The sequence below is a fragment of the Castor canadensis genome, chromosome X, assembly GCF_047511655.1.
Source record: "Castor canadensis chromosome X, mCasCan1.hap1v2, whole genome shotgun sequence".
NCBI lineage: Eukaryota > Metazoa > Chordata > Mammalia > Rodentia > Castoridae > Castor > Castor canadensis.
Genome location: NC_133405.1, coordinates 121,390,985 through 121,412,933, shown reverse-complemented (window position 1 = coordinate 121,412,933; position 21,949 = coordinate 121,390,985). Strand labels below are relative to the sequence as shown.

At 45.2% G+C, this 21,949-nt stretch overlaps 1 protein-coding gene and 1 pseudogene across 1 annotated transcript; both read left to right on the top strand.

Moving 5' to 3' along the window:
• The first annotated feature begins 2,497 nt into the window (after positions 1 to 2,497).
• On the top strand, positions 2,498 to 4,879 carry LOC109697079 (transcription factor SPT20 homolog pseudogene; annotated as a pseudogene).
• A 14,723-nt stretch (positions 4,880 to 19,602) lies between these two features.
• On the top strand, positions 19,603 to 21,525 carry LOC141419527 (UBAP1-MVB12-associated (UMA)-domain containing protein 1). The gene has a single exon (XM_074062320.1). It carries the CDS (start codon positions 19,907 to 19,909, stop codon positions 20,306 to 20,308), a length of 402 nt encoding a protein of 133 aa, XP_073918421.1. The 5' UTR covers positions 19,603 to 19,906; the 3' UTR covers positions 20,309 to 21,525.
• Positions 21,526 to 21,949: the final 424 nt, after the last annotated feature.

Here is a 21,949-nt window from a genome sequence, read left to right as displayed (position 1 = left end):
CAAGGAGGGATCAAGGAGTAAGTCATACTCTCCATTTCTGTCCTGTTGGCATTAACAGCTGGAAAAAACCCTGCATGAACTAGCTCACTGCGCTTCACTGGACACAATCTCACTTCTCCACACGCCCAGATAAATCCCACAGCACGTTATCTACATCGTGAATTATGATGGCTGCCTCTCCCACTCATCTTCAGTCTTCAGTGTAGCAAATGCTGTCAGTGCCCTGTGCATCTCCTGAGCTCCTGACATTCTGCACATACAGAGGGTCTTACTGCAAGCTGTGACCCTCAGACTGGGGACATCCTCAAGCCACATCAAGTGTAGGAGGCAAGGAGAAGTGGTTAAAGCTCCAAGGACTGTGATAGTCAATGAGAGAGAGAGAAGTGCAGGAATCAATACCCCAGCTTCCCCACATCTAGGACAGAACCCACTGAGGCTTCTGTACTGTCTCCCAGAGGTCCCAGCATGGAACAGCTGCCCACAGCTGCCTTCTGCACACGCGTGGGTCTTCTGTGGTCTTCTTTCCTGTCCCTGACTCAGGTCCTCCTTCCTCATCCCTGCTTTCCACCACACACACACACACACAAACCTACCTGTGTGCAAATCCTCTTTTTGGTAACTCCCAGAGTAAGACACAGTCAGGGCAACAACTGAAGATCCAGTCCATGCCAGAACTAGACTCCTCTTCGGGAGGGTCGAGGTGCCCTGAGATGTCAGCTGAGTTGAAGCATTGGAACAAGCTCCTGGACTGCAAATCAGGACATAGAGAAGCTTCTGTCCAAAACTGGGAGGTATCAAGGCAAAAGCAAATAGGTAGCAAAATGTGATTTAACTGTCCAGTTCTCAGTTAGCTGAAATTCAGGCATGTGGGAACGTTGAAAAGAAAGAGGAGGAAAGATGCTGATAAGGACAGAAAAGTATCCATTTGCCCAGAGACAGGCTAGCAGGAAATCCTTCTTATCTGCTCCTGCATGAGGGTCATTTTATTTTCCCATACTTGTGGTACAGAGGACCGAAGCCAGGGTGTCCCGCTTGCTAGGCAAGCACTCTACTGCCTGAACTACACCCAATTTAAAGAATCTCCTACCGGAGGAGCTTTTGAGGCAACTTCATATAATGTTTCTCGTGCAATGTGTAACAATCACAACTGCTGCTGGTACAAAACAAACACACACACATTTATTTCCAAGTGGAGTTTCCTGAGTTTCTGTTGGATTTCTGTCATGACTGACAGGTAACTGTGACTACTGCATTGTCATTCCATGTAGATCTGCACATTCGAGGGCCTTTTAAACACCTGTCCAAAAGGACTGGCCCATTTCAAGGCGACAAAGTTACTGGAAAGCAACGTCCCATAAATTGTACAAGCCTCAGTCGGACGGCTCCAAACTCATCATAGGGCCCACAGCCTCGCCTGGGTACAGTTTAATCACAGACAACTGATTGCCATCGCCTGGGGTAACTCCCGGAGATGTCAGTCATCTCCATCTGCCGCAGATCAACTTTTTCCAACAGTCCAGTGTCTTCTTCCGACCCCGAGCTGTCAGTCACACACAGAAGGATGACCCCGCCACGTACTTTTCATGCTCCATGTTAGGCGAAAGGCCGAGAAGCGATACATGGCGTCCTTTTTGAAACTGTTAAGTGTCCTTCCGTGGGAGAGACAAAGTTGGAGGTGGTGACTGAGAGCAGCATGTTAGGTGTGGAGCAGATGGAAACCCGTAGGGCAAGCAGGAGGTCAGGAGAGCAGGAGGTCAGAAGAAGCAGCTGCTGCTGCAATGTGGGCGGCCTTGCGCACGTGCCCGGAGCAATCCGCTGAGTCACGGGGGCGCTGCGCTGGTCCTGGGTTCCAGGAGCAACGGCACATGTGGCACGAGGGAGTCGAGGCACGCAGCCATTCTTAAAGGGCCCACGAGAGAAATCAGAACTGCCATGGCAGTGCGTGACAGTCGCGCGCCTGGGAGAAAGTTGGTGGGTGTGGAAAGTGTCCCACACGGCCTTCCATTTTTCTTTCTGGTCGCTCCTGCTTCGCTGTGCGCGCCTTGGCAGTGAAATGGAGAAGCCCAGCTGTGGACCCCCCGCGGCCCCCGTAGCGCGAAGCCCAGGCTGGGGCGCGTACGAGGGGAGTGCGCATGCGCATCAACGGCACGTGCTGCGCCTAGCCCGCTGATGCCCACTTGTGGCGGCGAGGACGCTTTTGGCGCCGAGGGAGCCAGGACCCAAACGACGCCCAGAAATTAGTGGCAACAGGTACCGGTGCTTCCAGAAGCTCTCAGGAATTCGGTGTGGCTGTCGCTCGGGGGCGGGGTGAGGGGGGCGTCTGAGGTAAGGCTGAGGCTCGGATGCTGAGCCTCGAGGGGCCCGAAGTGGTGGCGGTGGTGGTGGTGGTGGTGGTGGTGGCGCTGGTGGTGTGGCTGTGACAGGCCCGACCGCCCCGCGTCACGCCACCGACGCGGTCTGCTTTTCTTTCCTCGTAGGACTCCGGGGCTGTGCTACCATGCAAAGATCTCTAGAGCAGGCGCTGGATCGTGCAGACGATGTCATCGGGGGTGTCCAACAGAGGCCGCCAAAAGAGTCATGTTCATCTAGAGGGGAAAAATCGCTCCATGAAAAGCTGTATGACATTTACGTTGAGGAGTGTGGAAAAGAGCCTGAGGTGGGGGAGCTGAGGAGCAATGTCAACTTGCTGGAGAAGCTGCTGAAGAGGGAGCCCCTGCCCTGCTTAGTGTTCAGCCTCTTTCCTGGCAATCAGGGCTATTCTCTGATGATCAAGGACAAAAACGGGGCCCTTTCAGAGAGCATCGCGCTGCCTCATGCGGGAGGGAAGCTGCTTGAGTACTTGGAGGCAGAGGAGTTGCCTCCTTTTCTGCTCAATGCCCTGGAGAACTCTCCGGTGAACCTCTTCCATCACGGCTGTGTCATAGCAGAGATCCGGGACTACAGGCAGTGCAGTAACGTGGGGCCTCCTCCTTACCAGAGCCGGCATATTCTCCTGCGTCCCACCATGCAGACCTTAGCGTGGGACGTGGAGGCCATGACAAGTGATGAGCAACAGTGGACCCAGGAAGAAAAACTTGAGCTTGAGAGCCAACTGATCTTAGCTACAGCAGATCCACTGTGCCTGGATCCCTCTGTGACCGTCACCTGCACTGCCAACAGACTGCTGTACAACAAGCAGAAGATGAAGTCGGACCAAATGAGGCCGTGCTTGAAGAGGAACTGGTGGCCCTCTGTGAATTGGCAGGAGGAGCTACCTCAGCGTACAGCGCCCCCTGAGCTGGCAACACTGAGGGCTTGCAAAAAGCGAGCAGAAATGAAGGCGGGCCCTGCGTGTGACCTGAAGATGGAGGTGGCGGGAAAGTGCGTGGACACGTGGAAACAGAGACCCTGCAAGTTGGCCATCCCTTCTCAAGTGGATGTGCAGAAGTATGCTGAAGGGAGGCAGTCTGTCCTCTCGGAGGACTCGGACTTGACACCCTGTCTGAAAGAGGGGGGGCTAAGAGATGACTTTGATTTGGAACGTGAAGCTGACCGCCAGCCGTGGGAGTCCAAGATGAGTGTCATGCAGTCACCTAACGATCCACTTCTGTGTGACGAAACGTGGCCAGGTGGCACAGCCGGATGGAAGAGCCAGATGTGTCTGCCCCAAGACGTGCCGGGTGACCGTTTGCATTCCCTCAGGGCCAAGGCAAACGCCGCCACCAAGAGGGCCGTTGCTGCGTGCCAGGAGTCTGTCCAGAGACAAGAAGTGTGCCCAGGCCAGATGACACCAAAGTCCAGGGGCTCAGCCAGTCTCAGTAAGGCCTCCTCAAAGAAGAAGCCACAACTGCCAACGACCTCGTGGGTGGTGTCCTCAGCATCACTCTCAGAACCAGGGCAGGGAGTCACAGCTCCACCTGCACCTGTCACCCCTCCCTCCAGCTCAGGACAGAGAGGCCTGGACAGCAGCCGTCCTGCACTCCAGTCCAGCAGCTCCCGGAGGCTCCGGCGTCTGGCTCCAGCTCCTGCTCCTGCTCCTGCTCCCCCTCCCATGCCAGCCATCCTGGCTCAGGTGTGCAACATAGTGAGCAGTGGAAGGAACCCACCGCCTGAGGATGCCCAGCTCCCCTCCGGCTCATCGGCGAGCAACCCGGCCACCCAGGATCCCACCAGCGCCATGGGCCTGAAAATCCTTGGCATGGTCTGCCCAGTGCAGGGAGTCCCACTTCTGGTAAGTGGTCCAGCTCAGGTGCCGGGCAGCCCCCTTGGTGCCCCAGCTCCCGCGGGGGTCCCTCCCAGAAGCCTTCGGCCCCTGGGAGGCCAGCTGCCCAGTGCCCCACCCGAGCCAACCCCGCCCCAGCCTCAGCCAGCCATGCAGGTCATTATGAATAATACTTTGTCTCCTTTGACTGTGCAGATCCCGCCCGGTTCCTTCATTTTGAACCCCCAGCCTCTGCAGCCCCAGCCCCAGGCCCAGATATTTCTCTTAGTTCCACAGCCACAGCTTCAGCCACCCATAGCCCCTCTCTCTGCACAGCCAGTGTCACGGGCCTGTGCCCAGGGCTCCAGCAGCCAGCAGTGGGCTGGGCCGTCTCAGCAAGCTTTTCTCCTTAACTTTGCTGGAGTGGAGGGTTTTGTGCAGCCCCAGGCAGCTGTGATGTGCCAGCTCGGCTCTACCCAGCAAAGTCCTGTGCTGAGCCTTGCCCCGCAGGCCTCCCAGCTCTCTGTCGCCCTGCCACAGCAGCCTCGGTCCCAGGGCGCACAGCAGAGGTTGAAGCAGGGCCCAGGGTCCATGGGCACGGAGGCCACCCAAGGAGCTCAGCCCCATCAGCTTGGGCACACAGCTGGCCAGCCCAAAGGCACCGCAAAGGGCACCCCGTCCACCACCCCAAAGCCCTGAGTCTGCCCTGCTTTGCCTCTTTCAAAATACACCAGCATTGGCCTAAAAATCAAGGCCAAGTTCTTGCCTCCTCTTTGGTAGTAGTTGACATTTTCAGGTACACAGTTTTCACAGAAGCACAATCCCATGATTGTTACATAGAAACAGGGAAGGGAGTTTACAAATTGGGATGATTTTACTTCCGTTACTCTTTTTGTCGTTGACATCATTTTTATCATGGTGTCCTCATGTGCATCCAAATCCAAACTAGGTTCCCTTTAAAGACTTCCAGCTTATCATTTCTTAAATAATAAAGTTGCAACCGGAATGCATGTCACGTTCATGTTTTAGCAAGAAAGCTCGTTTTAAATGTTATTTTTAAAACAGAAGAGAAAAGGTACCATTTGAACCATTTTCAGAAGAAAGCTGAGTAGTGCTGAGTACATTTGAAAGGTTGTACTCTGGAACATTGTCACTAGGCAGCTCTGATACTCTGTACTTGTTAACCACCAGCTCCCCATTTCTTCCACCCCTCCCACCGCCCCAGCCCCTGGCCACCACCCTTCTATTTTCTGTCATTGTTTTTTATAAATGGTTTCCTTGTGCTAATCTATCAGGAAGTGACCTTCCAGATGACTGTAGTTGCTAGTTGTTTATTTAGTGTAAAAGGCTTGTGCGTGAGGTAAGAAACGTAATGCCTGCAAATGCAGTTTGAAAAACTAACATGGAAAGAAACCGCAAGAAATGTACGTTGTCACACTGACCCCTAGTACACCAGAGACCTGCAACCTGTGGAATGGAGTTGGTGGCCGGTTTGCTTGTGTGACAGTCCGCAGCCCCTCAAAGGTTCTCCTGTACTCGGTGTCCTCTCAGAGCCCAGCTCTCCTGCCCTGGGCCCTATCCCTGGTCTGGAAAAGTCCTTTCTAGGATGGCTTTTTGTCTGTCTTTGTAGAGTTGTTTACTTTTAGAACGCTAGGTTACTTGCAAAAGTAACCTACAAATACTTGAAAATGTTTTATTTGTTGGCTTTTCAAGTGCCTGCAGCCTTACCTGATTGTTAACTCTGATCTCCTCCTCCCTTTTCTCTCCTTTCCCTTCCCTGTGCCCATAAGCACTCACCCTTCACCCCTACCCTAGTCCCTGGCTTTGTGCATCTATGAATTTGACTGTTTCAGTATTTCCCATGATGAAACTTTACAAGATGTGCTCTTTTGTGTCTGGCCTTTTTCACTTGGCATGTTTTCAAGGTTTGTTTGCATGTTGCCATGCATTTTGGTTAAATAATGTCTCGTTGTTGGTGTGTACATCATTCTGTTTATTCATTCGTCTACTGTTAGACACTTGGTTGTTTCCACCTTTTGGTTTTGGTGGATACTACTGTCAGCATTCACGTGTTAGGATTCTTTTTAGTGCTTCTTATACTTTGTTCTGTTACAACTTTGAAGGATAATCTTTTTCTTTTTTTGAAGGATAATTTCTTTTTCTAAGTATACATGTATGTTTATCTGCTTTTGCCATAACCAAAAAACAAGGAAGTTTAGTGAGGCAGTTATGAAAGAAATTAGTGAAGAGCCAAGTAATTTTAGCTAGAGTAAACCACCTATGCTGATGTCCTACTGATGCTGTTCAAGAAAGATTTTGCCAGCTTCAAGCAAGCTCGTCAGGTTTGCCATCTGAGTGACAGCCAGCCCATGGGAGTGTCCTGGACATCCTTGGGAATGGCGTCTGCACTTCGAAGAACTGAACCATTGCAAGGATGAGTTTGTGCCCTGCATCTGAGCCGAGCAGAGACTTGACCTCAGAATGTCACCAGGTTTGTTGTCCTCTTTCCATCTGGTGCTTTCTAGTACTACAGAGAGATACCAGCCGAATTTGTGCTTACGTCATGTTGCCTTTCCAAGGAGGCAAATAAATTCAGCTTTCTTTCACATGACCATTTGGAATTCTTTATTTCCTTGTAATGATCCCCACGTGTCTGCTACTTGGTGCCTTGAGCCTTTTGAGAATATTTGTTGCCTACCTTTTGTGAGTAAACTTTTCATTTATTTTAGTGGCAGAAGTACCTACCTGGAGTTCTTTGCTAACACAATATGAATCCTTACTTGTTAGGCTTAATTAGTTTTTTGTAAGCCATGTCTTCTTGAGTTTCCCAGATAACATTGATTGTTAGGTGGTTATGTAAAAGCTAGTGGCCCCAGAATTCTCCAACAGTTTACAGGGAAGATGGTCCCATAGAAGAGCATCTAGGAAAATCCAGGGTGGAAAGGGTTGTCCAGTAGGACATGACTGGCAGAAGTATGTCTTTATTACAGGGTGGGAGTTTGAGAACAAGATAATTGTATCCATTGTGGTTCCTTGCAATCTGAAAGGAAATATCCTAGTGCCACAGCAATGTTGCTCAACAGAACTGTAACTGGAAGACAGGTGTCTAACGCACAGCTGTAATCCAAGCACTCATGAGGCTGAGGCAGGAAGATCGTGCATTCAAAGACAGCCTGGGCTGCCTAGCATGACCCTGTCTCAGAAACAAACTTAAAGCAACAACAAAACACAAAAGAAGATATATCTTGAGCACCATATGCAATTAAAATTTTTCTCATAGCTACTTTTTTTTTTTTTTGGTGGGACTAGGGTTTGAATTCCGGGCTTCATTTTCTGCAAAGCAGGTACTTTACCACTTGAGTTGTACCTCTAGTTCATTTTGCTGTGGTTATTTTGGAGATGGGGTCTCCTGAACTATTTGTCTAGGCTGGCCACGAACCAAGATCTTCCTGATTTCAACCTCCCAGGTAGTCAGGATTACAGGTGTGAGCCTCCAGCGCCCATCTTCTCATAGCCACATGTTATAAAGTGATAAAACCCAAGAGAAATTACGTCAGTAATGAATTTTACTTGTTCCAGTTCTGTGTATTCTAAATATTATCCTACCATTTTATCAAAATTTAAAAATTCTTAATGAGACATTTTACATTCTTTTAGTTTTACTAAGTTTTCAAATTCTAGAGATTGCCTCTATTTGGCTGTTAAATTTTCATCATAATGACTTGATCTGAATTTTGATTTCTAGAAAATTTACAGTTGAAAATATAGATTCACTTCCCAAAGGTACCTAGATAGTTTATAGTAATTGTATCAAATACCACTTTTTAAATTCAGATTGCTTAAAAGTAAATAAAAATTAAAATTATCTCCATATTCCAATTAGGCATATTCTGAGTGCTTAATAGCCATGTGTGACTAGAGGCTGGCTTGCTGGACAGCATAGTTGTCACTCTAGTGGGACAGAGGAGCAGAGCAGATGAGAGAGACAGTCTCAGGCATGAGCTGGGTACCAGGTCTTGAGATCCAGGAGCTGATCAAGGCACACAGGTACAGCGAGAAATGGTGTTGAATCTAAGAGCTGGGCGAGCTCCAGGAAACCCTCAGGCCTGTGCTCATTTGGGCTGGGATTTGCAGGTAGAAATCAAAGGGCCCAGTCATGGAGCAAGGAGAGTGGTAGAGACCAGTATACAACTTGGGTAAGCCCTTAGCCAGGCTCTGCACAGCCACATGCAAAATACCCATGAAGAGGGCCTTGACAAGTCCAACAGTCAGGTAAAACTCACCTATCTCACCTTCCCAAGGAGCCCGGAATCCCATGGAATGGGAGAGAAGAGGCACTACCCTCTCTTTTGCTCCTCCTACCTGTCCAACTTCCCGCTTTCCAGTTCTGACGCAGTTGAAACCAGATCAGCGATGGGCAGGTATTTGTGGGAGCTGGGTGACGGGTATATAGAGACATATTATTCTCTACTTTTGTGTGTAATTGCGACTGGCTACATCACACACACACGCCTGTGAACAGCCAAGTTCCTTATCTTACAGCCCCATCAACACATCTTTCCCCATCTGAGCCTTCCTCTTGTACCAGAAGTCCTGCCAGACCCCACCCTTTGACTTGCCCTCTGGGCTTCGCTTCCCTGTCAAGCCACAGGCAGCAAAGGGTGTGCGAGTTAATTGTTAAATTCAGTTCAACAAGTTCCTCATTAGGGACAAATTACCTGAGTTTGAAATCTGCTAATTTTCCAATCAGAGTGAGTGTTTGCACTTGTGATTTGGAACTAATTACCATAAGGTAAAAGCAAAACCTTATGTGGGGATTAAAGTAGAGGTGAGGGAGGACAGGAGTTCATTTTGGCATCTTCCCTGGAACCCACGTTAGCATATGCAGATTAGTGGAGGTGTCTCTGAGGTTGGGGTAGGAAGCTCACCTGTAGCTGTTTTGCAAGGCTGTTTACTTCATGTGTTAAAGCCCTTGAAAGGTGACCACAGCCTTTCCTGAGGGAGCAATGTGGCCTTCAGAGGCCAAAATTGGGCCTGGGAAAAACAAGAGCCTTTTGAATTCAGCCCTTTCATCTAAAAGCACACCTAAATTTTTGCTTAAATTCATCTTCAGCCTGAAGCTTCTGTATGGGTGACAAATAAAAATATTTTCTTGGGGCTGGGTGCAGTGGTACTTGGCTGTAATCCCAGCTACTTGGGATCCAGGTTCAAGGTCAGTCTGGGCAAAATGTTGAGACCCCATCTTAGCAAACAAGCCTGGCGTGGAGGGCAAGTCTGTGCTTCCAGCTTTTCCAGAGGCATAGGGAGGAGGGAACAAGAGACTCTATCTGAAAAATAACTAAAGCAAAAAGTACTGGAGGTATGGCTCAAGTGGTAGAATGCTTGTTTAGCAAGTGCAAGGCCCAGAGTTCAAACCCCAGTGCTGAAAAAACTTAAAAGGATTTCCTTAGGGGTGGAAGTGTTGAGTCTAAATATCCTTTGGGTGACCTCACATTTATTATAATAGGGAAACTCATCTCAAAGAATTTGAAGAATTATGGATCAATTGCTGTAGAACTTGTTCCAACCTAATAGACTAGTTTAGGTTTCAGGTAACTTATAAGCCAATGCAGAAAATCTCCTTCTGAGACATTGTTTTTGAAATTTGGAGCCAGGAAAAGCTGTATTTCTCCCCTGAGAAGGTGATATTTTCTCCTTTCTGATAACTGGAGTTGGGCAAGTTCTCAGATTTCCCTTTGCCCTTCAGCTACCAGGAAACTCAAAATGAAATTTGAAGCTGAAATCACTGAGTTTACATTTATGGTTAGAACTTCAGCATTCCTTGCTGCTTGTTTTTATTTCAATTTTACTACTTATTTTTGTTTTTGTTACAGACTATTTCAAATCTTTTGTCAAGGAAAACTGAGAACAAATGTGTCCCTACAAGTGTCAACATACACACAAATAAATAATAGCTCCTATTCATTTTATGCACTGATTCTCTAATCCTTCTACTAACCTATTAGTAATGTTGATTGTAGATTAGTCTTACTTGTGAATGAAGAAACTGAGGCCCACAAAGGACTTCGTGAGGCAATGAGGCTCTTATGTGGCACAATGATATTTCAGCTCCTTTCTGTCTCTTTCTGAGGTTCACCTCTTGTGTCTGGGCACATGTAACTGATGTGTTGATGGCTTACTACTCAGTGGTGGGCAGTGTACCTGAACCCATTTTATTTTTTTCAATCACTGTTTTCAAACTTGGGCACCAAGTCCCTTTTTCCACCTTTTAACGATGCCTTGGGTAGGTCGCATCACTTTCTGGGTTCTCTTGTTTGGTAAAGCTGTCAGTCCTGATGACAATTGCAGTAGGTATCCCCTGTCCTGGGGGCGGGGGAGGCCACCCTGGTGCGAGGGGACAAAGGAGACAGAAATCTTCCTGGGGAAATGGTCCTTTCCCAGGTCTGACGCCGTGATGTTTGTTGAGTAGTGTGTCTGGGCAGGGCTATCCTGTTTTTCAGCCTTGCCTGTGTTTCTCCTTCTCTGGGGTCTCCCGCGAAGCAGCCCTGCACTCCTGCATACAGAGCCTTGACGATGACGGCTGAGGTGCCGTTCAGCTTTCGAAGGCTGTGGGGTCAGGAGATCAGGAGGGAATGATGCTCCTTTTCCCCCAGCCACGCTGTTCCTCTGTCCCTTTTGAGTGTCTCACGTTCAGATAGCTCTAGACCACGAGGGGGCACCAGACTCCAGGTTCACAACGCAACTTCAGCGAACAGTTGTCAAAGCCGCCCAAGAATTCTCCCACTAGCAGTTCCCAAGGCTCCACGCTGGGCCTGCTGGCCTCTGCAGCCACTGCAGTTGGGGCGGGAAACGATGCCAACTTGCCCTCGGTGCAGACCGTCTGCCTCCTCCTGTCCCCTCAGGGCTGTCCTCACACACCTCTTGGCGTGGGGGAGCAGGGAGCTCTGCACTCGGGCCTCGCCACTTGCCCCAAGGGGAAGCAGGGACACACAACTCCTCGCCTCCTGGGTCCTCTCCTTTAGCACAGGGTGGCAGCTGATGGTGGAGACCGAATAGGACCAGTTCGGCCATCTTTCAGTACTCTCAGAGAGGGCAAGTCGGGGGCGCTGGTTGCAGATGTGGGAGCCTTTGGTTTCCCACACGTCTGGAATAGCAGGGAAAGTTCGAGGTGCTTGGCGAAAGCGCACACGCATGCGCACGACGCTTTGCGGCATCTGCCATCATTGCCTATTTAAGACTCCGGAGGGAAAGGACAAAAGGAAAAGAGATGAGGCTTACACCTGGTGGGACAGTCTTCCAAGGGACTGTTTTGGGTGAATTCAATGAATTCTTATTTTGTACTAAGTCAGTGTGGAGTGCGGGAAGCAAGATTTAGCCCTCCATCCCCCCATCGCTGTGGGGGGCATTCTGTGATATGGAAAAAGTGATGTTCTTTCAGAGTTGTGTGAAGGGTTATGAAAATACAGCTTTATACCAAAGCTAAATGCCCCTCCCCACAAGCAGAATTGCTGAGCTCTAAGTGGCCCCAGTGCACAACTGTGGAGGGTTCACTGGAAGTGAGAGAAGGGTTAGCAAGTGTTACTTGGAGCTATGTATCTTCCTCAATACTCTGAGAAACCAGAGTTATTTTTAAAATATTGTTGTTACTTGGCATTGTTTGGAGAACGGGGCCTTTGAAAGGACAAAAGGAAAAGAGATGAGGCTTACACTTGGTGGGACAGTTTTCCAAGGGACCTGTTTTGGGTGAAATCACCTTTAGGCCTTTATGGCTGAAATCACCAAGAATTCTTATCTGCATAGTGTTGGACAGTGACAGTGAGTCAGAACATAAAATCTTCAAAGTGTGGCAAGGAGTCACTGGACTTGGCTTGGCTGGGGAGATCAATTAAATCAAGATGACCCTCAATATAGGCCCTAGGAAACTTCTTCAGTGTTGTTTTTTTAATTGTCGAGAGTGTGTTTCCATGCAATGCTTTTTGCTGGGTAGTTAAGAAAGCTTAAAGCACATTCTCTGTCTTCAGTGGATTAATGTCTGCTCAAGGGGAATAGGGCAAGTACTGTTAAAGGTAAATCTTACTGGATAGGATTGGGGGGTGCGCACAAAGGAGGATCTTGGCTTGGATTTTGATAGATTGGGACGGGAGTGGAAAAAGGGTATTCTAAGTAGAGGAACAGCACAAGTAAAGGAACACTGGAGGACGCTGAGTGCAGGAGACAGCTATTTATAGCATGGTGTATGTGCCAAAGGAAAGTGAAGAAGGCTGAACTGACTGGCTGGCTCCACAGCACGGATCTTCTTGGTAATTTAAGTGAGATCAACTGTACTGATTGAATAAGGACTGTAGTAGTCACAGGCTTTATAACACCTTCGTGCCTAAAGGGAGAAAAAGAAATTCAAAAGTTAAAAAAAAATAAAAATTAAAAATTAATAGTTAAAAAAGTTTAAAAAATTCCTCTTCCACTTAACAAAGAACTTTAGCAGAAATATCCGTTACCTTACAGAAAACAGAACTGACAATTTAAGTATTATTATTACCAAAGCAACATGTCATTAAATAAAATGGCCAGAGTCACAGACCTTTGGGTATTTCAGGTTCCATTTTACAGGGCATAGCAACAAACTTTGATATGCGGGTATCTTAAGAGATACATTTCTTTACAAATAACATTTCCAAGGACAATTTTAAAGCAACAGCAAACAGAATAGGATCGTGGTCTTTCACTCAAGCCCTCCACTCTGGCTAGAAGAGTGGGACGGATAGTTTAGTGAATGTTCCCAATTCTGATGTGATGACACAAAACTGGCTATGTGCCCGCACAATGGTGTCTGCTTCTTTTCAGCTACAGGGAGAGAGGAAACATTTTCTCTGTCTTTCTGAGATTTTTTTTTTTACCAGGAGTAGGGGCCATTGGTTTCAAGCTTAAGCATTCCAAGCAGCTTAAACCTTATGGTCTGGAAAAAGAAAAAGGATGTGGAGGAGTTTCACAAATCAAATATAAGGTAGATAATATTAGGTTGAATCATATGAAATTGCTAATATTTGACCATTTTGCACCATTAAAATGACAATTTCATATGGTTCAACATAATATATACGGTTTAGTCATGAATGTCAGATGAGAAATCTGACATTAATTTGGTAAGTATTGGGGAGCCATCACTGGAGCTGTGGTTTAGCAAAATTTATCTGGCAGGAATGTGCAGGAGAGATGGAGAGGGACAGTCTGGGGACCAAACAATCAAACCATATACCCATTGTATTTGAAATAATACTCCTGGATTCATTTATAGCATTCATATTAACCTTTTAAGTTAAAGGTGAAGAGTTTGAATCTCTCCTGAATGATAAGCCATGATAGGTGGGAGATGAGCTTTATACCCCAGTAGATCCAAATCTTGGCAGGTGTTCTGCCAACCTGATCTTTTCTCCTTCCCTCCCCTACCTTCCCCTCTCCTCCCCTTCCCTCCTCTCCCCTCCCCTCCCCTTTCCTCTCCTCTCCTCTCCTTTGCTCTCCTCTCTCTCCCTCTCCTCCCTCCCCTCCCCAGAGGAAAGGAAGCATTTTCAAATCCATAGCTCTTCTATCCCATCCACATGGCTTGTTGAGACACTCTCCGGCAAATGAATCATCTTGAAAAAGAAGTTTGTATCTACAGAGTCATGCTGTGGTATTGTTTACTGTTTTTTAATATCCTTTTGAGGATAAGGCAGACTGATAAAGAAATAAAAATCTCCTGGGTTTGTGAACTACTCATGGGACTTTAAAAAATGGGCCACGGTAGCTATGTGGAACCTCAGAACAAATCTAAGTCACAGAATAAACTCAGTAGCACAGAATGCTTGCATTTCATTGTTTCTCAGACTTGACATTACATCATGGTCACTGGTTAAAACATAGATGGCTGAGTCCCACTCTCTGAGCTTCTGATACAGTATGTCAGGGGTAGGGTTGGAGAATTTGTAAGTTCTTAGCTGATGATGCTGGTCTGGGGATCACACTTGAAGAGTCACAACTCTATCCTGTGAAGAAAAGTCTTATTATGCTGGTGAGAAGGCCACTCTGCTTCTGAAGAGAGAGAGAGAAGCTCAAAAGCTTTAAAAAGGCTGGAAGACTCAGGTAACCAACGTCCCCCCCCAGGTAGGTCTGAGCATGAACATCTCTAACTGGTTCCCAGATGTTGATGCTGCTGCTGCTGCTGCTGCTGCTGCTGGATCAGGGACCACTGCCACTTTGAGAGCCACAGTCTGGTGCCAATCACAGGGTAACCCTCCAGGGAGAATGTTGTAGTTCCAAATTTAAACCTGGATTATTTTTAGAGGAGTCCATTCAAACTCTTTGGGCAAAATACCAATTGTCTCCCAAACTCGATACCTCTTGTTAATGAAGTGGCAGAAAAGAGAGAGAAAGGACCCTGTCAGAGGGGAGGAGAGGGAGATGAGGGAAGGGAGAGGACAGCTGATCATCTTTCACTGGAGACCCACTGGCTCCTAAGTTGTTAGCTCTCCAAAGCTAAATATATGTATCAATGTGAGTATTTTAGGCAAGAGAGAAAATAGGAAACTATCAAAGGTGATGATCTAGACACAGTGTTATTAAGATTTGTTTTTAAGTCTGCTGGTTGTGTTATATTGAAACCTTCTTTTGAAGGAGAAATACCACAATTCTTGGAACCAAGAGGGCCTGGGTTTTATAGAACCAAGTTGCCTCCTGAAACATCCTATGTTTCATTAAAACAAACAATCAAAACAAAACACTGTGTTTGTAGACTAGGCATGCTGGCTCATGCCTGTAATCCTAGCTACTTGGGAAGCAGAGATAGGAAGATCCAGGTTCATGGCTATCCTGAGCAAAAAGTTAGCAAGACCTTATCTATCTCAAAGAACAAGCCAGGCATGGTGGTACATCTCTATAATCCCAGCTACTCAGGAGCCAGAGGTAGGATTGCTGTCCAAGTCTGGCCCCAGGCAAATGCATTGTCTGAAAAATAACTAAAGCAAAAAAGAGCCAGGGGAATGGCTCAAGTGGCAGAGCACTTGCCTAGCATGCATGAGGCTCTGATTTCAAACCCTAGTACTGCTTCCCCTGCAATACCATGTTTGTGTTTCTTTGCTATTCCTGGGGAAGGAGTGCCAATTTCAAAATTTTCTTCTCCTAGTTAAAACTGATGTTATCAAAGCTGGGCATGGTGGCAAACACCTGCAATTCTAGCCAAGGCAGTAGGATTGTGAGTTCAAGGCCAGCCTGGGTGACATAGCAAGATCCTATCTGAAAAAAACGATGTTATCAGATATCTACTTAACATGTAACTACAAAATAGTACCACCTTTATTATATTGTGGTTGTGTTTGGAGGCCTGAAGAGCTGGTTTCTCATCAACACCAAAAGAAGAGATAGTTATGGCAGAGAGCAATTGGAGGGTAAAGGCGCCTCTGTTTGATCACAGGTGGACTCTTGAAATTACAGGGTTGTCAAAAACCATTATTAAGTCTTCCAGAGAACTAGCAATATTCTTCTAGTTGCCATACTTTGGGAGGGGGTTGTTTTTGAAGGAAAGCAAAAGCATAAATATAGTCATAATAAAGTAATCTGGATTTAATTTTTTAAAAAATTCTCACGGTGACCTTAATATTGCAGTGATTAGGTGATTAAGCATTTAAAGAGCGACAGTCTGCTTTATAGCCTGGAGCCTGAACCACAGATACCATTCGTCTCAGCTCCTCCCTAGTGACTAGGACCATGGATCAAGCCCAGAATCATCTGGACTGCCTCCCACTTCTTGTCCCAATCTGTCTGTGAAGGATGGATTTGGTTGCAGAGAAATACGTACGAGCATATGACTGAGTGTTGATCTGTCTTTTTAAGCAAGTGCTCTACCACTGAGTCACATCCCCAAGTCAAATTTGTCTTTTCAGTCATCTGTCATATTGGTTTTCTCAGCCAGTATTTCTGACTGAGATTTGTCTTCAAATTTCTTCAAATTTGTCTTGATAATTTCTGAAAATTGTCTTCAGAAGAAAACACCAACCACAAGATAAGCTCAAATCTGCTTCCTCCGGTCATGGCTTTCCATTAAACTTTCCTTTTGAAGAGTCAAGGTCAATGTTACCGATACTCTGAAACTAGGGTCCTCAGATTTAGCAAATAACAATAGCTGTTGCTCAGTAAGTTTGAATTTCAGGCAAACAAAATATACTTTTTATTACCATATGTTAATTTACAAAATAATGGGTTTCATTGCATTTTCACACATGTACTATAGTACTTTGATAATAAAACATAATTTTGGTATAACTACGACTCACATGTGTCTATTCAAATTTAAATTATTTTAAATTAAATAAAATTTCAAATACAGTTCCTTAGCACTAGCCATGCTTCTTATGGCTATTGGCTAGCACGGTGGATAACACAGATTGATGGAGATCACAGGACATCTCCATCATCACAGAAAGTTCTACTGGGCTGTGCTATTGAGAGCATACTAGGAAGGTGTTCCTGGAGCCAGGGTCCCAGGCACAGTCTCTTCACATGTCATCCCTCTTTCACATGATTCTCAAAGATCACAGGCGTTCCCTCTGGGCCACTGCCTTTGGGGACAGGCCAATCCTACACCTATTAGAAGGGCCGCTTGATCAGTGTCATGCAAGAACCAGTTGTTAAATTCGCTAAGATTTCTCTTGAGATGCCCCACCACTGATGAATGGATTAAGAAAATGTGGTATCTATACACAATGGAATTCTATGCAGCCATGAAGAAGAACGAAATGTTATCATTCACTGGTAAATGGATGGAATTGGAGAACATCATTCTGAGTGAGGTTAGCCTGGCCCAAAAGACCAAAAATCGTATGTTCTCCCTCATATGTGGACATTAGATCAAGGGCAAACACAACAAGGGGATTGGACTATGAGCACATGATAAAAGCGAGAGCACACAAGGGAGGGGTGAGGATAGGTAAGACACCTAAAAAACTAGCTAGCATTTGTTGCCCTTAACGCAGAGAAACTAAAGCAGATACCTTAAAGCAACTGGGGCCAATAGGAAAAGGGGAACAGGTACTAGAGAAAAGGTTAGATCAAAAAGAATTAACCTAGAAGGTAACACACATGCACAGGAAATCAATGTGAGTCAATGCCCTGTATAGCTATCCTTATCTCAACCAGCAAAAACCCTTATTCCTTCCTATTATTGCTTATACTCTCTCTACAACAAAATTAGAAATAAGGGCAAAATAGTTTCTGCTGGGTATTGGGGGGGGAGAGGGAGGGGGCGGAGTGGGTGGTAAGGGAGGGGGTGGGGGCAGGGGGGAGAAATGAACCAAGCCTTGTATGCACATATGAATAAGAAAAGAAAAATGAAAAAAAAAAGATTTCTCTTGAGAGAAATATATTCTTTATGTTCCTATAGAGCTTCACAGATACTGGAGCATTTCCAATGCACATGGGGTTTTGTTCTTTCAATAACTCTAGGTAAACAGGTCTGTGAGGAAAAGGAGAACAAGAGCGTGAAACTGGGTTCTGAAAAGAACTGCTTCATGCTATGATGCAGGGTCTCACGGCTTTAGTGTGCGTCAGAATCCCAGGAGGGCCTGTGAGTTTTTAAAATTAGTATCTGTATGTCTGAACATATTATTATTTTGCTTCCACATTTTTTTTGGCAGTACTAGGGGTATGAGCTCAGGGCCTCGTGCTTGTTAGGCAGGCATTCTACCACTTGGCCACTCGACCAGTCTGTTTTGTGTTGGCTATTTTTGAGATAGGGTCTCTTGAACTATTTGCCTGGCTGGCTTTGAACCACAGTCCTCCTGATCTCTGCCTCCTGAGTAAGTAGCATTACAGGTGTGAGCCACTGGTGCCCGGCTTTTACCTTTACATTTGATTGATGCCTTAGTTAAGTATGGAATTTTAGGTTCTAACATTTTCCTCCTCCATCTTTAGTGATGTTGGAATTTGAACTCAGGGCCTCATGTTTGCTAGGCAGGTGTTCTACCACTTGAGCCATGACCCCAGCCTTCTCCTCCATCTCTGAAGACATTATTCCAGTATTTTCCAGAACTTTGGTGATGAGAAATCTGAATCAATCTAATTTTAGATACTTTGCAAATGCCATGGCTTTTCAATGAAACTCTGGAGGGTTCCTTCAAACACAAATTTCTGGGCACCAGCCCCAAAGTTCCTGGTGCAGTAGGTCTGGGCTGGGGCTTAATAATTTGTATTTCTCACAAATGACCAGGTCAAAAATGCCAGTCATGGGAACCACTCTTTGAAAACCTCTGCTACTGTGACATAGCCCTGCCTGGGCCTAATATCATGAGTTTGGGCTTTTTGTTTCTGTGTGGTGGTGGACTGTTAGACTGCTTTGGCAAGCTACAATTTGTCCACTAATGTGAATCATTATCATGTTTATCCTTCATATCAGCTTTTGGACTAGAGATGAAGGTCAAGTGATTGAATGCCTGCTTTGCAAGTACAAAGCCCCAAGTTCAAACCCCAGTACCACCAAAAAAAAAGAAACATTGTCAAGCGCCAGTGGCTCACACCTGTAATCCTGGCTACTCAGGAGGCAGAGACCAGGAGGATTGTATTTCAAAGCCAGCCTGGGCAAATAGTTCCGTGAGACCCTATCTCAAAAAAAAAAAAAAAAACCCCTTCATGAAAAGGGCTGGTGGACTGGCTCAAGGTGTAGGCCCTGAGTTCAAGCCCCAGTACCACAAAAAAAAAAAATCAGCTTTTATCCATGTGTTGGCTTGATAGTAAATTGAAGTGAAGACAACTGGAGCCAAGTACAAGGTGACATTCTCCCCGTCTTTACCTCAGATGGTGGTATGCCCAGATTGTGGCCAAGTTTACCAGGTAAGTATTTCAGATCCTCATTTGTATATAAACAATCTGATCATCAGAAAAAGAAAAAGAAAACACTAACTTGCTGAAAGTCACAGGGTTGAACCAAGATATGAATCCAATAGCCTTAGTTTTGGTACTAAGAATAGCCAGGGGTTTATTAAAGTGTTCTGAGAGTTATGATTTTTTAAAGTAGTAGTGGAATCTTTTAAAAAAAATTTTATTTTTTGGTGGTACTGGAGTTTGAACTCAGAGCCTTGGGCTTACCAGGCAAGTGCTCTATCACTTGAGTCATACCCTTGGACTTTTTTGCTTTTGTTATTTTTCAAGTAAGGTCTCAAATTTTTGCCCCAGCCTGCCTGGACCACGAATAGTTGGGATGACAGTCGCATGCCACCACACACAGTTATTTTTTTTTTAATTGGTGGAAATGGATCTGGATAACTTTTTGTCCCAGCTTGTCTGGAACTTCAACCTTCCTGATCGCAGCCTCCCGAGTAGCTAGAATTGCAGGCACGAGCTACCACACCTGACATGGAATCATTTTTTTAAAATCATTTTTACGGTCTGAGGTTACTTTACCCGGATGTGGGGCTTCCCTGCGGCTACTTGACCCCGGAACTGGGGTGACCAGCTCTGGTGCTGGTGAGGGTAGCGGACTACGGCGCGACTTCAGGGGAGACAAGACCCATGGGCTTGGACGCTCATCTCATCATCTCTTTGGTGGTTTAACTGAAAGGTATTCTGGCAGGTCTCCACTCAAGCAAATGTTTTGTGAGAGAGCCTGTGTGGGAATTTTGCTGGTCACTGAAGAGAACAAATCCTCTGTACATTAACCAAGACCTCAATGCCAAGGAATCTGAGATAGCAGCAGCAGTGGCAGCAATGTTTCACTTCTTTCGAAAGCCGCCAGAGCCTAAGAAGCCCTCAGTACCAGAGACAGAAGCAGATGGATTCATCCTTTTAGGAGATACAGCAAGTGAACCAAAAAGTAAAACTACAGAAGTAGAAGGCAGCCAACCTTTGGAGACTGGCAAAGAAAACTCGTCCAGTGTGACTATAGCAGACCCTGAGATGGAAAATCAGGCAGGCCAGACTCTGGAGAACAGCTCACTAATGACTGAGCTCCTGAGCGACGTACCCTTCACCTTGGCCCCGCACGTGCTGGCAGTGCAGGGCATCATCAGCGACCTTCCTGACCACTTACTCTCCTACGATGTCAGTGAAAACCTATCACGATTTTGGTATGATTTCACTCTTGAAAATTCAGTGCTCTGTGATTCATAATCTTTATGTTTATTTGTACCTAACAGCTTTAAAAAAAAAGTTTACTATTTTGTTTAACCTGCTTGGTGTTCTTTAACATTTCACTCTTGAAAGACCCCCAGAAAAGCAAGGGTCATAAAGCAAACAAAACATTATTTTCATGTTTTATTTTTCAGAATAAAGTAAGTTTATATAAAAATTGAACTTCAGTTCAAACTTCTCTTCCATAAATAAAAAATATAAAAGTGGAGCTATCGAGGTTTTATGAAAGGAGAAGTTTACTTCAGCTGGCTCCCAAAATGTAATACAGTGAAACAGAACTGAGGCTTTTTCCTTGGTTACCACAACTCTGCATCCTATGCTTGGAGTGAGTGTGAAGTCTCTTTTCTGGTTCAGAGAAAGCTTGAGTTCATGCTATTCCCTTTCTTCTCCAGTGTTTATGAAGGAGTTCAGAAAAAAGTTTCCAGTTAATTTCTTCAGTCTCAACTTAGACAAATTGATATGGAAATTAAAAATACTCCTAAACAGCAGTAATAGTTTGCTCAAAACCACTCTGCAGGCTGTTTCTTCAGTGACACACTTCCATTTTTTTAGACCCACAGAAACTCTTTCTACCTGGGGATTCCCCTGTGCCCACCTTTGTTCTCCACCTCTTCACCCCCTCTCCTTGCTTCTGCCTCAGTTGGCGTTTGCTCTCCTTACCACAGATGTTCCCATTTTATGAAGAGATCCATGTTTTCAACCCCTCACCTCCTGAAGAAAAACATCTCAGGATGATGCATAGTATTGCTGATAACATCCTTATTTAGAAATCCACCCGCCACAATACAGATGGAAAGTTTTACTATTGTAAATACTCCACTCATTTTCAACTAGAGACTAAGAAAAACACCTAGGTAGGACTTTTAGTTCTTGGATATCCATTATTTATTCCAAGTAAGAATGAGAATTGCCACTGATCAATAAACTATTAAGGGAAGAGGTAAATTGTAATAGAAAATTTTCTATACCATGGGAAATTTAAGTCACATTCATTTTGATTAGTAGCAATATAATTTATTATTTATGTGCCAAAGTTTCAGATGTATTTTTTGTAAAGACAATGCCATAGCAAAACTAAACACTGTGTGTAAAGGTACATAATTTTAATGTGTTATATGTTTGTTTAATAAATGTGGCATGGTCTTGATAAAAATGCTATATTATTAAAAGTTAAAGGAATATTTATATTGACAAAAATGTACTTCATTTACAATTGAGGTCAATTAATTTATTCATTAACAATGATTAAATTATATCTTTTCATAAAAAAATTAGTCTAGGAACTATGACTTATTAAGATGTAAACATTTTGTAGCACTTTTTGTGATGGCCCATCCTTTTCAAATATCCATGTTAATATATTTTTAAAAAACTAAATGTGAGCACATAGTAAATTTGTCTAATGTGTTAAGTTTTGTCTAAAATAATTACACATTTCACTTAAATTTATGTCTACCATGTTGTATGTATGCTAATAAGTACTTTGTCTACAAACTTGTTATATTCAAATAAATTAATTAAAATAAATGAATATTTTGATAATTTTCAGGTCCATAAAAAAAATCATTTTTACATTTACTTACATGTGTATACATTATTTGGGCCAACCCCTCCCCCCTT